General features: G+C 37.7%; 2 protein-coding genes across 5 annotated transcripts in view; both read right to left on the reverse strand.

The window, feature by feature from the left end:
* Window positions 1–940, reverse strand: part of LOC127416848 (enhancer of mRNA-decapping protein 4) — a 38,106-nt gene extending 37,166 nt beyond the window's left edge. Inside the window, exons 1-2 of one of the 3 annotated variants that reach the window (XM_051656418.1) lie at window positions 723–940; window positions 83–239 (exon numbers count right to left, since the gene is read on the reverse strand). In XM_051656418.1, the coding sequence (XP_051512378.1) occupies window positions 83–239; window positions 723–810 (245 nt within the window). In that variant the 5' untranslated portion in view covers window positions 811–940. Of the gene's footprint in view, window positions 1–82; window positions 240–621 lie in introns of those variants that run through there. The other 2 variants (XM_051656419.1, XM_051656420.1) reach the window with 2 other exon arrangements.
* A 770-nt stretch (window positions 941–1,710) lies between these two features.
* On the reverse strand, window positions 1,711–13,743 carry LOC127416849 (nuclear transport factor 2). 2 transcript variants are annotated; one of them, XM_051656422.1, is made up of 6 exons: window positions 13,641–13,707; window positions 11,836–12,227; window positions 10,500–10,624; window positions 9,847–9,918; window positions 9,300–9,398; window positions 1,711–3,584 (listed from the first exon to the last, which is right to left on the reverse strand). In XM_051656422.1, exons 3-6 carry the CDS (start codon window positions 10,599–10,601, stop codon window positions 3,471–3,473), a joined length of 387 nt encoding a protein of 128 aa, XP_051512382.1. In that variant the 5' UTR covers window positions 10,602–10,624; window positions 11,836–12,227; window positions 13,641–13,707; the 3' UTR covers window positions 1,711–3,470. The 2 variants fall into 2 exon arrangements, with proteins under 2 accessions (XP_051512382.1, XP_051512381.1); XM_051656421.1 differs by lacking the exon at window positions 11,836–12,227 and having other exon boundaries at window positions 13,641–13,743.
* Window positions 13,744–14,915: the final 1,172 nt, after the last annotated feature.

Genomic DNA, 14,915 nt, shown 5'->3' on the forward strand with positions numbered 1-14,915 from the left:
ATCAAGAGGAGAACTACAGTATAACAAATCATCATAAAAAATGGGGAAATATTGTATAGTGTTGGGTACACTAAAAACATACATGGTCTGTGTGTCCTGTCCATTGAGCTTGTCTGAGTTGTGAGTAGTCGACTCCACCATTGCCGCATGTCCACCTGTTCCGATCAGCTCAGCTCCAACAACTCCATTCAACTCGCCATTGAAAGATGTTTTTCTCTGGCTCTCAACCAAAGAGGGCTCTGAGTAATGATATGGCCGATAAGCCAAGTCAAAAAATCAATTCTGCACACTCTCTGAGTGACAATCAAAGCTACTTATTACACTAGGTTTGAGAACACAGCCTTGACATCTTTATGACTATGCTAGAGAAGCTCTCTCGAAATACCTACACGTATTTATTGTTTTAATTTATCAAGTCGGTTATCAGAGTGGTAAATATGAAATGGTTTAGACTCTTGAATAATAGCTGTACATATATCAGTGCAAGGCTGTTGCTAGCGCCTACAGAGGTTTAGCCCTCAGATGCTAGATTATGTTTTGTGAATCTTTCTCCTTTCATTTAAGCATAACTTTCCACAAAATACGACCTTTGTCACTTATTAAGTGTAGTTAGTGTTGTACCGCGTTTTTGAGCGGCTTTAGGCAGGTGGTTGGCGGTGAAATGAAGCGCTGCGCAGCATCATCGCGCCGAGGCCTAGCTGCTCCCTTTCCCGGCAACTTACCGGCCGAATTACCGGGACGATCCAGTTTTAAGATGTCCCGAAGATGCTGAGTCGCGCCCTCTATGTCCATGTTGGAACTGGAAGCCATACGTAAGGGCAAGGGGGAATAAATCGCTGGGAGTAGCCAAATTCCCAATAATTTTATTTTGAGAGTCTAAGCTTTCCCCTGATAAAAGCTCGCAACCGTCCCTTAACTTCCGCTGAGTGCTCCATACGTTTCGCTCCCCCACCGCTGTTAGCAGGATTTCTTCAGTTCCGGAGGTAAACGCTTGGCTGTCTAGGACAGACTCTACATCAACGGCAAACTCTTCAGTGCAGTTTAAGACATGATCATTTCTATTTTTAAAGACAGGTGATATTCTGTTAGCATTTTTTATTTATCATGACAGGTTTTAGCGTTAGTGGTGATCAGAAAATTACCATTTAGTAAAACTAAACAAATTTTACTTAAGATTATATTTTTATAGTGTTTAAACAGAGACCATATGATGTAGTATGGTTTATGACAAAATAACACCAATAAGGAGACCGGTGATAAAATAAAATGCACACACATTCTCACACAATATACCATGTTTTTATTAGAGAAGTTAAAAACAACAAAACAAAAATTAAAAGCTACTCGAGGTACCATTTGGGGTTTCTTCACTTTCCACACCAGAGTTCCTCCAGGCACCAATTTATGTAGGTCTGCTCATGGAATTTAAAGGGGTAGTTTACCCCAAAATGAAAATTCTCTCAACATTTACTCACACCCAGGCAATTACAGATGTGTATGACTTTCCTTCTGCAGAACACAAATTAAGATTTTAGATGAATATCTCAGCTCTATAGGTCCATACAATGCAAGGGGGGGGTATTCCTTTAAATATGTGCTTATTGGTATATTTATTAGGCTTTCCAAATCCAAGCCAAATGGCTCCTCGAGTATCTTTTAATTTTCAGTGTATCTGTGCCTTAACCTATTGAAATAACAGTAACATCAGACTTTACTTTGATCTCCTTTATTTTCACATACATGTAGGCATCTGAAGTGGTCTCTTTTGACGTATTCACATTGTATTACTGTTGTTTCGGGTAGGGAAATCAAGTCTTCTTTTGCTCTTCTCCTCAAACCAAAATTAAGGCAGTGGATGTCTGCATGGTTGATCAAGCATGAAGTATACAATAAGACAAAAATGTATCCAAAAAAAAAAAAAAGGTATTTCATTAAATTCATCCAGTTCTCTCTGGATATTTCAGTGCAAAGCTCCAATGGAGAAGACATCTTTTCAAAATATCCGTACCATCACTTGGCACAAAGGCCTTCAGTATTTTGTGAAGAGGATTTTCTAATTATAATCACTGACCATTAGTCCTTTACTGTAAACTTCTTGTAAAAAATGAAGAGCTAGTTATTCCCACAAACCATTATTTTTAAGTTATCGCTTCAGGCTTTATATGTCTTTAAATGTTACCATTCCTTCTTGTACTGGTAGTGCCAAAATATAAGCTATTGAGATCAGTAGAGAAGAGAATGTAGCAAAACATCAACTGCTTTGGCCACACTACAATCTCAATGGTATTTACATTCGTATAGGCTTTTGTCATATAATTTCCCACATCCCATTACTAAGATTTTTATCAAGGGCAAATGGAACCTGTTAACCAAAAAAAAAACAAAAAAAAAACAAGGATCAATTAAGGAATAAAACCACTGGGAAAGGTCATCCATGTTTTTACTAAACTTTGTTTCTCTCAAAAAAAACAAACAAACAAACAAACAAAAATCTTAACTTGCTTTATTGATGTGGCATCACCAGCCTGTGTTTCAGTTTTTCCCTAAGCATATACTCTTTTCAACAAGCATTAATTGATAATTCCGCAATGTGTAAGGTTACTCTACACGTGGAAAAACTTGCAACATTGTTTAACTGCTCATTATAGCCCTGTTCTACCAGAAAAGCAAATACTTCGTAGTTAAAGCTTAACTGTAACAAGCTTAACTGATTTCTGCAAAAATGATTTTGTAACCTGGAAATGATTTAGAGAATCTAATATGAAGCATCAAAAGTATGAACAGGCAAGCACAGAAAAGGGAATAGGCAGACGCAAAACGAGACAGGGGGATGATGACATTAAGAAAAAAATCAAAGGTTTTATTGTGTATCGTGGCTTGGTAATTATTGTCACAGAGAGTAGTGAGCATAAAGTGGGAAGCACACTGGTCTGAGAGGAGGGGAAAATTAGGGTTGTATTCTTTGGATAGCTAGAGCAACCTGACATCACATTGAATGAAGATTCCAATTTTCTAGAGGGGCAAAGAAAGATTTAAACTTTCAGGAGCATATTCTAAAAACAAGCTGATGACACACTTTGTACTGAATCAAAGAAAGATAGTAAGACAGTTGTTATTTCAAAGTCAAAATCAGCAACTAAAATGTAAATATCAAACAACCGAGGTTAGGTTAATATGTATTTGTCCTATCAGGGCGTTCTCTGATACTTAAGCTCCCCATCTTCATGCAGGTTGGCGAAGGAAAAAGGGTCAGTTTGATGGATATGTGGGCTTTCAGCAAAGAAACGTCATTTCTGGAGTAGAGGCAGTACTGTATACGCCTGCAATGTTTTCTGTGATTAACTGCTGTAATCCGGTGCCGCTTCTTTTGAGTGTGATGAATTAAGGGACAATTGACAGGTTCAGGAGTTACAAAGGTAAAACCCCATCCTCCACCTTGCCCAGCTTTCCTTCTGCTAGCCATGGGGTGTTTAGCCAAAATTGTGCAGCGCCAGGCGGAACATGTCATTGGTGCAAACCCACGCCTCATTAATGTTCTTCAGGATGAAGCTCTGATGGAATCCCATGATGGGATCATCATCTGCCTAAACAAATCAAAATCACACAGCTGACTTAGAAGTTCTCATACAATTGTGCAACAAGGGCAATAATCAAACTAGGACAAAAATGTCAAATGCTGTAACAGCAAAACAAGAAAACATGCAATTTTTTTCAGATATGTTCAGCAAGTTAAGGCATATTAAACAAGCTACAGAAAGACAAAATCTACAACTGTAACCAAGCCAAATTTAAGGCTGAGAGTTATATCACAATTATTCTCTTTTCCTTTCAGCCCAGGATACATGCAAAGAGACCGAGTGGTTGTTTTGACTTCATTTCTAGAGTTAATCATAGGAAAGTTTGGTAGGTGAAGGTAAATCTACATAAGAAAAACAAGCAAAGTTAGATGATGGATGTTTTATCATTTTACACTGAGGCCTAGTTCTGGACTAAAAATGATCTTCAGTAATGAATAGCAATAAAGAATGTGATTTAACCCAGGACAAGGCTTTATCTTTGTCACGCAAACTGTCTCTATATTTGATTATTGTAACCATGTTTTATTAAACACACACATGCCCAATACATAAATCAAACAATTTATTTTTAGATGTTTATAATCACATTTTTTGCTAGCTAACCCATGCAGTGCATACAACTTTGTGCTAATGCTGGTTATTGCAAACACCCAAAACAGAGCTCTGAGATGTCATTTTTAGACTGTCTATGTCATACATTGACTTAAAGGAACAGTTCACCCAAAAATGAAAATGTGCAGATAATTTACTCACCCTCAGGCCATCCAAGATGTATCTGAGTTTCTTTCTTCATCAAAACAGAATTTAAGATTTTTAGGATTTCATTTCAGGCCTCCTCCTCTAAACAATGCAAGTGAATGTACTCCATTTTTTGACGGTCCAAAATGCATATTTAGGGTGCATCAAAATAATCCACACGACTCCAGTCGACAAATAAAGTTCTTCTGAACCCAAACGATTGATTATTTTTAGAAACAAAACAATACTTGCATACTTTTTAACTACAAATGTTCACTTCCGTACATCTGTGACGCGCTCCTTAGAGGGATGATGTAAGCTCGTTGGTAAAGGTCACGCGTCACGTGGAGGCGGCGGCAGGAAGCGGGTCATTATTTACAAGAGGAGGAGCGCTGTACAAAAGTTTAATTGTCTTTGCTGTAGATTTGTATTTTTATAAATGTATTGTTCAAAATGGTTGTTTGGTGCGTGTATCCTGGATGCTTCAACCTTCAGAAACCCCAAAGAAAATGCACGGCGGGAAATATTTTAAATTTCATTGCCTATACATGATCATGAGCGATTGAAGCTCTGGCTTATCGTGCTGAACCTGGATATCAGTACACCCCTACATTCTCTCAAATATTGGAGGGTGTGCAGTGAACGGTTTACCTCATCCCTCTCATGAGCGTGCATTACAGATGTACGGAAGTGAACATTTGTAGTTAAAAAGTATATAAGTATTGTTTTGTTTCTCAAAATAATCAATCGTTTGGGTTCAGAAGAACTTTATTTGTCGACTGGAGTCGTGTGGATTATTTTGATGCACCCTAAATATGCATTTTGGACCATCAAATAATGGAGTACATTCACTTGCATTGTTTAGAGGAGGAGGCCTGAAATGAAATCCTAAAAATCTTAAATTCTGTTTTGATGAAGAAAGAAACTCAGATACATCTTGGATGGCCTGTGGGTAAGTAAATTATCAGCAAATTTTCATTTGTGTGTGAACTGTTCCTTTAATTCTTCCCGACCGTTGCCCGTTCTCCAGAACACATTTACATGTACAAGATCAACAGGTTTGCTAAGATTCAAATCCATTCTTATTCATTCACACATTGTTTTACAAAGTACATTTTGTCTAATTCAAATCAGTCATTTAAACTTTAATGTATACAGGTGCATCTCAATAAATTAGAATGTCGTGGAAAAGTTCATTTATTTCAGTAATTCAACTCAAATTGTGAAAATCGTGTATTAAATAAATTCAATGCACACAGACTGAAGTAGTTTAAGTCTTTGGTTCTTTTAATTGTGATGATTTTGGCTCACATTTAACAAAAACCCACCAATTCACTATCTCAAAAAATTAGAATACATCATAAGACCAATAAAAAAAACATTTTTAGTGAATTGTTGGCCTTCTGGAAAGTATGTTCATTTACTGTATATTTACTCAATACTTGGTAGGGGCTCCTTTTGCTTTAATTACTGCCTCAATTCGGCGTGGCATGGAGGTGATCAGTTTGTGGCACTGCTGAGGTGGTATGGAAGCCCAGGTTTCTTTGACAGTGGCCTTCAGCTCATCTGCATTTTTTGGTCTCTTGTTTCTCATTTTCCTCTTGACAATACCCCATAGATTCTCTATGGGGTTCAGGTCTGGTGAGTTTGCTGGCCAGTCAAGCACACCAACACCATGGTCATTCAACCAACTTTTGGTGCTTTTGGCAGTGTGGGCAGGTGCCAAATCCTGCTGGAAAATGAAATCAGCATCTTTAAAAAGCTGGTCAGCAGAAGGAAGCATGAAGTGCTCCAAAATGTCTTGGTAAACAGGTGCAGTGACTTTGGTTTTCAAAAAACACAATGGACCAACACCAGCAGATGACATTGCACCACAAATCATCACATACTGTGGAAACTTAACACTGGACTTCAAGCAACTTGGGCTATGAGCTTCTCCACCCTTCCTCCAGACTCTTGGACCTTGGTTTCCAAATGAAATACAAAACTTGCTCTCATCTGAAAAGAGGACTTTGGACCACTGGGCAACAGTCCAGTTCTTCTTCTCCTTAGCCCAGGTAAGACGCCTCTGACGTTGTCTGTGGTTCAGGAGTGGCTTAACAAGAGGAATACGACAACTGTAGCCAAATTCCTTGACATGTCTGTGTCTTGATGCCTTGACCCCAGCCTCAGTCCATTCCTTGTGAAGTTCACCCAAATTCTTGAATCGATTTTGCTTGACAATCATAAGGCTGCGGTTCTCTCGGTTGGTTGTGCATCTTTTTCTTCCACACTTTTTCCTTCCACTCAACTTTCTGTTAACATGCTTGGATACAGCACTCTGTGAACAGCCAGCTTCTTTGGCAATGAATGTTTGTGGCTTACCCTCCTTGTGAAGGGTGTCAATGATTGTCTTCTGGACAACTGTCAGATCAGCAGTCTTCCCCATGATTGTGTAGCCTAGTGAACCAAACTGAGAGACCATTTTGAAGGCTCAGGAAACCTTTGCAGTTGTTTTGAGTTGATTAGCTGATTGGCATGTCACCATATTCTAATTTTTTGAGATAGTGAATTGGTGGGTTTTTGTTAAATGTGAGCCAAAATCATCACAATTAAAAGAACCAAAGACTTAAACTACTTCAGTCTGTGTGCATTGAATTTATTTAATACACGATTTTCACAATTTGAGTTGAATTACTGAAATAAATGAACTTTTCCACGACATTCTAATTTATTGAGATGCACCTGTAGTTCACCCAATAATGATAATTCTCTCATTATTTACTCTCATGAATTCTCAAACTTATATGACTTTCTTTGTGGAACACAAACGAAGATTATGTAATATGTGAGATGAGTTTGTCCAAATAATGTAAATCAATGGGGTCCTAAACTTTCATGCTCCTAAAAGGACATAACGGCAGCATAAAAGTAATCCATCTGACTTGAGTGGTTTTACCCATGTCTTCTGAAACAGCATGATTGCTTTGAGTTAGAAACAGACAAAAAAAAAAAAAATTTAACTCCTTTTTCACTATAAATCTTGATATCCTGCCAGACTGGAACATAGTGCAGGCTTCTAGACACCGCATGCAGTTGCCAGGTACTCAAACCCAGTATCATTATACCTCAAAAAGACATTACGTTTTCATTTTTAGTGTTTACCATCAACCTTTTGGCAACCGTGGTGCATTAAAAAACTAAAAATAATTTAAACATTTATTAAAAAAATAAATAAATTAAAAAAAAAAAAATCAACCCATACTATCAGTTTAACCTGCACCTGCGTTGCCAAAATAGCCCATCTAGGCATGAAAACCACGAATCTGACAAAAGTGTGTCTGGTTTGTGTACAGCGCTCTGCGCATGCTTCAAGCGTGTGGAACTGTGTGAACGTGCTTCTATTATGAATACGGCAACAAGACAAGATTTGTTTCTCACCCAAAGCAATCATATCGTTTCAGAAGACATGGATTAAACCACTCGAGTTGTATGGATTACTTTTATACTGCCTTTATGTGCTTTTTGGTGACTGAAAGTTTTAGACCCCATTGATTTACATTGTATGAACAAAAATACATCATACATCCTTCAAAACATCTTTATTTTTGTTCCGCAAAAGAAATTCATAAGAGTTTAGACAGCACGAGGGTGAGTAAATGATGAGAGAATTATAATTTTAGGTTGAACTATCCCTTTAATGGAAACAAAACTGATCCCAAACATACCATGTTTCACCCACTGTGAATACAGATAAATCAGGATTAAGTAAGGATTGGTCCACTAATAATCCATCAACGCACTAGCCAATTAGTGAGGTTTAATAAATGTAGATTTTTTTTTTTACTTTTTGGTTTTGATATTTTAAGTGTTGTTGGTCTAATTAGCGTACTATGCTTTAGCTGTTAGCATGGCAAAACCCTCTTAAAAAAATGCATTTTTCAGTCCCATTTCAAGTACCACTGCTCATTTTGACGGTCTCACCGTGATCGTTTTGCTTTTAACAAGGCACGTCAAGTAAAAAAAATAGTTCAACCTTCAAAAATGTCTCAAAACCTCAACTGTGCTCTGTCTAGCTTTTTTTGGAATACAAGAATGCATCTATGTAAACACCCCCTGAGAAACATTTCCAATCAGGGTCAGGTGGACCAGAAACCAGAGTAATACAGGTCTTCGTTAAAACTGATTAGTAAACTAGTCATTTAAGCAACATACTGACAAGTCGATATTGAAAATATGTATTTTTGCATATCTCTAGGGTCAAGTTAGAATTCTTCTGAAATATTCAACAATTTGATTTATGCTTTTTTTCTTTGGCAAGACAAAGAGGTCAAAACATAAGCTGTCCTATCAAAGCTTTCTATTTAAAAGGCACGCACCAGGCTAAACAAATTTCAACAGATTTGACATGTCATGGCATTCCGCCCCATGGAAGGTCACACAGACGCTTGATCTGAATGCAGCTTAATGCCATTAGTAGAGGGGCCTGTATAGAATGCGTTAACACAAGCGGACACTGGTCCTTACAGACATTAAGAGGATGAGGAAAGACCATGTGACTACAGAAAGTCTTTAAGTTCAAAGGTTGTGCAGGGCAAGCCTGAAGACTTCGTTGGTGCAAATCCAGGCAGTGTGGATACTTTTCAAGAGAAAGGTCTGGTGGAAGCCCAGGACCATGTCATCGTCAGCCTGATAGACAAACACACACTACAGCTCCGAAATAGCCATATTTATTAAATCTATGCCATGCCAAATAAGGTAGAGCAAGAGGGCAATCAAGAGAGGCTTAAACCTTCTATAAACACTACAATGAATAAGAATAAATAATAAATAAATTTATTCATTTTACCATGTGGGAGAGAAAATGCCCTCATAGACCTTCATCAGGTACATATTTCATATTAACCAATTGTGTTCAACTCAGGCACTGCTACAATAGCATAGCTGCCCGCTTTAGAAGCAACAAATATATATTTATTTTATTTATATAAAGAAAATACTTACTTTAAGTTGGCCTACTACCATACTCAATATGCAGCTATCAGGGGTGGGCTGGTGGTCTTGTGCTGTTATGCTGTGGGCTATTTTTGTGAAGGGCAAGCTCTAGAAAAAAAAATTATGTTTGATATACATTCTTTAAATTGAAAGTTACCATACTACATTTACATGTAGTAATTAAATCAAACATTTGCTAAAATTCTGTTAAAGATGGACAACTGGATGAAACATTAATATATATATACTAGAAAAAACAAAATGTAGTAATATCAAATAAAAAATTTTTTTTAGGACTGCTCAGGTGCAGGCTACTTAAAATACCTAATTTTATTTTTACTTCATAGACTCATCATCTACTCTCACTGTCCAGCATAACAATTTAGCAACACAGTCCCCTCTCTCAAGATTTAATCTGTCGCCAATTAATTTTACTATGGTGACACTTATCACTAAGGGTTTTTATTTTATTTTATGAGATTTGGTAGCAGGTCCTTAAAACTTCTAGCAACTTTAAATCAAAATAGCCTATAACACAGCACAAACAAATACTTACAGAGAGCTTTTCAACAATTGCCGCTTTCCCCTGGAATTGCTGGCCCTCCCACGTAAGGCATGATGCATCAATCTAGGAAGCGAGAAAGAGGTCATGTAAATAAGAAAAAGCAGTACAGTGGCCACTCTTCTTTGCATTATAACAATACTGATATAAATCACATCTAAGTCACATTAAATTCTGTGGATTTTTTTTAAAGGACCAGTAACAACTGACAAGATGTACTCACAAGTGTAAACAAATCAGACATAAATAAATGGTTTATTTTAATCTACAGATTGTTGGATTTTCTTAGCAAATATCCTCAAATAACACTACTTTTTTTAACGTCATTTATACACTGTCTATCCAACTATTCCACTCAATATGTCAAAAGTATAGGCACTTTGAGGCTCTTTTTAAAGGTCCAGTATAGAACCACATTTCAGGCCTGAAAAGACTCCTCTGTTGAACGCACGACAAAACTTGTTTGTTACTGGCCATCTATCGTCACTCTGCAAGACATAAACCAAGGGACGGTTTGAACACTAACATGATGAAAAGAGAGACAATAAACACACTTCTATGATTGTGTTGACACATCTCTCTCTTGGCTAAGGGACTAGTCAAGAGAGAACTATCCTGAACATAAAAACACTTGACAAAATACTCACATATATTGATCCAAGTTGAGTCCTGTCTGTGTCAAACAGCTGATAGTAATGTTGTACAAAGCTGGATCCTATTTGTTCCCAAATTGGCTTGTTGTCTCCCATTCTGATTCACCCTGCTACAGGCACTGGTGGGGAGAGAATAAATTACTCTATGTATGACAAAGTGAGGGCTGACAATAGAGGTGGGAAAAAAATATTGGTATGTTCAAGTATCGTGATATTTTTACTTGTGATATTGTATCGATGTTTGCATGCCAAATATCAATATTGTTATTTACATTTTTCCACATATTGTGGTAATGTGAAATATTGTTTTCTTTGCCAAATCGATCTAGGAATTCAACAACAGTCCCTTAGAAGGTGCGGTTATCATGCTTTACACATAATCACCCTCCCTTACCATTTAACAGTAGTAACACTGACTGAGGTATTTTGACAGAAATGTTAGTATCATATAAACCTTAGTATCACACCTTTTAGGTGTAATCCATTATACTTTTGTGAATTTAAACTGTGTTGTAATAATGTTTTTCAAGTGTTTATGCTACTATTTTATTTATATGCTTATGGCTTTGCCTTGTACATAGATATTAGGAAATAAACTGGCCTTGGTTTGTAAACTGTCACATTTATATTCATTTAACAATTCATTTGGTTATTTGAAAGCAGTTCTCTTAAGTTAGATGAAGACGAATGAGAAACATTGAGTGAAATGTCGCAATACATCATAGTTTATATGCATCGCCAGTTACCTTGTGATTCCCTCCTCTAGTTGACAACCATTGTCAAGATCCTAAACAAAATACTTAATATGAAACTCATTAAGAGGGACTGTTCTACATTCAGGCTTCTCAGCACTATATGTATCATACCGGTATACTGTACAGTATAAAGGTGATTGATTATATATAGTTCTACCAGCTTTTAGGGGGAAATAATACACAAGTCAAACAACAAACAAAATTAAAAAGCCAAAATTCAGTTTGCTATAAAATGAAGTAGGCTATTGGGCATTCCTTGTTCCTCTTTTTTTTCTTTTTGTCAAGCTTTACTTAATCTATTTGTGTTGGGACAACATAGTTTGGTTAACTGAATCTGGGCAGTGGGTTTCTACCTCAAGCATTCTACCTTTGCCTGGCACTCAAATGGAACACTTAAACAGTTTTTTACTACATGGAATCATTAGCCATTTAACAGCTGACGGAAGTGACGTTTCAGACTCATGCAATGTGTTGCCGCCAGCTTTAGTGCATTTGCCATCCTCAGTTCAACAATTGTTCCTAAAATAACATCCATATTCACACAACGTGGGGTGATGATAAAGCATTCAACTTACATTTGTAAGGTGCTGTCTTCACTGTTGTTTGTCTAGTTGCTACATTCTCCATTATTTACAACTGTTTTGTCAGACCAGCAACGTAGCCAGGTAACTCCGGCCTCTATGTATTGCAAGCCGCAACATTCCACACTCTGTTTTGATGGTTGAAGAAGTGCATCATCCGGAAACTCAAAGTACACTTCTTTTTGTTGCATTTTCAGTGTAAACATTTTACTTGCACTACTTAGTCAGCTGGTAGGTAGCTGTGCAGTGTGTACACAACACTGCCTTGGCATCAAGAGGCGCACTAGTGACTGACGCCTTTAGCCTCCTCGTTAGCGTGCCCGCCTCCCATGACAGCGACGCCGGTTCGAATCTCGCTCGGAGCGGGTGGAGCAGGACTGGTGACACTTCAAAATGACAGAATAGTGCAGAAGTGTACAGTTTGGAATGCACCTTTAGTGTATCCAATTAGCATGCATTCAGCATGCTAGGTTTCACTGTACTAGCTTGTTTATAACAGAAAGAGATCAAGTTGAGATTACATGGTAATTTTAAGTTTAGTTAAATTTCAAGTTAAGTGCTATCAAAATGAAGGAATTACCTTAGTCAATACTTCAAATTAAGAGGAATTAACATGCATGTAGTTCAAAATCTGAAAGTTCTATTATCTTAAACTTCGAGTTTTTAACTTAAAATAAATTGATGTGACTGACTGCCTCCATTTAGTTATGCTAACTTATTAGGGTTTACAATGTTTGCTGAATAGATTCCTCATATTCTGCTGAGGAATTTGAGGAATCTAACACTGGTGCTCCACCCTTTCATACACATTCATTAGTCAGCAACTGACTGGTTAATATATAATGTGCCTGGGTCATGTCCCAATCTAGTCTTTCAAATGTAAAAAGTTCCATTAAACCAGCTCCTAGATTTTCTCTGACATCTAACTTAAGTGGAATCGTAACTTAAATAGTTCTGGGCTGCAACGCTTTTTGTTAGATTTGATGAAAACTCCATATTACACTTTCTTTCATACAGTTGCACATGTCTCAGTGACGACAACAACTACTTCCACAAAGCCTGCTGCTATTACTGAACATTTAGCTTGTTCCATCCTAAAGAATTATTTAATGAACTATAAAAGCATTCAATATGCCATTATAAAGAGGATTTCAGGCAGATAGACCATTAGTTGCCAAGCAAGTCATTACTCTGTATCAAACATTTTTTTTTGTTGTTTATATTCAGTGGCTTCCGTATTCTGGTAAAATCGTTCCAGACACATTAATGCACTCGATTAATCGTCAATGAGCCATTAAATGGAGAACACGAGAGTCCCTTCAAGGATTACCACTAACTACGGCTGGCCTCGCTGTTTCCTAGCCTGACTTATTCATTGTAGCTTTAGCCGTAGACGTGCTAGCACAGGGCTTTCTGTCTACAACGAGCTCGCCGGCTAAACCGTGAAGGGAGAAAAGTTGTGTTGTACGTTACAGTGTACGTTGTCTTTTGCATATCGAATAGGAGTTTCAGTGTTAACGGTCGACGTTTCATTCCCAGAGAACACGAGCTCTTATTACGTTCTAAAAATACCTCAGAGTCAAATGAACAGCTCACGGGCTGAGACCCTCGCGCGGCCCGTACACGCTTCTGCCATATAACATAGGCGTGTCCTGTTAGCAAGCGCTTCTGATTATTTTGGTAAAAAAATGCCCGAGACTTACTGTAGTGCTAAAGTTGATATGTGCAGCGTACATAATGTTATGTACGGTACAACTACAGCCTTTGCTCCTGTAAGAAATGTGTGGCAATTATCTTACCTCCGCGAGCCCTGCACCGTTTCCCCGGTTCAAGTTATGGCGATTCCAGCGCGCGGTGAACAGAAGTGGAGCGGCCTTCTCGGTTAGAGCATGCGCAGAGCGCTTACACACTGATTTGAATTTGGGTAGTTGGGAGTTGACACTGAAAGTCAGTCAACAGATTGTAAGAGTAGACATAGTTGTTGAGGTACTGCCTTTCATTCTAGAAATAGTGCTGCAAGCAGCTGGTGAATCCAAGAATAGTGTGCTTTAAATGTCTTGTCCCTGTGAAAGCATATTTGTGCATTTCCTCAGTTATTTGCAATCCAGACTAGTCCTGAAAAGATAGGACTACATACTGCAGAAAACAAACTGTATTGATTAGATTTCAATTAGGTCTCACAATTGAAATTATTATTTTCTAAGCGTCTCACAAAAGCAGCACTTTGTTGCAGATATCAAAGGAGGTAAAATTGAGCTCTTGGATTGTAACCTATCAACAGAATAAATCTGACAAGCAAATAAGTATACATTGGTGGCCAAAAGTTTGGAATAATGTACAGATTCTGCTGTTTTGAAAGGAAATTGGTACTTTAATTCACCAAAGTGCATTCAACTGATCACAAAGTATAGTCAGGACATTACTGATGTAAAAAAAACAGCACCATCATTATTTGAAAAAAGTCATTTTTGATCAAATCTAGACAGGCCCCATTTCCAGCAGCCATCACTCCAACACCTTATCCTTGAGTAATCATGCTAAATTGCTAATTTGGTACTAGAAAATCACTTGCCATTATATCAAACACAGTTGAAAGCTATTTGGTTCGTTAAATGTAGCTTAACATTGTCTTTGTGTTTGTTTTTGAGTTGCCACAGTATGCAATAGACTGGCATGTCTTTAGGGCTGTTTACACGACAACGTTTTCAACTGAAAACGGAAAACTTTTATGCGTTTTGGCTGTTCGTTTACAAGACAACGGCATTTTGGGGCCTGAAAACCGTTTCAAAGTGCAAGATTTTGAAAATGATGCCCTTATCGTCTCCGTGTAAACATACCAAAATGTGAATTTGTGAAAACGATGACGTCATGCACACGCGTATTACGTGTTCAGTCTATAGGCATGTGCGCGAGACATTCAAAACTACAATGGCGGACTACAGGACTGTGTTTGTGCTGCTCAAGACTTGTAGTAATAAAGCAGCCTCATCGTCCGTCCAGACAAAATTGCTCGATTCTTTCGCCATCTTCATTGTTTGTATTCGCCGCTCTGTGGAAGAATGCTTATGTGCGCA

This window comes from Myxocyprinus asiaticus, chromosome 26, assembly GCF_019703515.2.
Source record: "Myxocyprinus asiaticus isolate MX2 ecotype Aquarium Trade chromosome 26, UBuf_Myxa_2, whole genome shotgun sequence".
Taxonomy (NCBI): Eukaryota; Metazoa; Chordata; class Actinopteri; order Cypriniformes; family Catostomidae; genus Myxocyprinus; species Myxocyprinus asiaticus.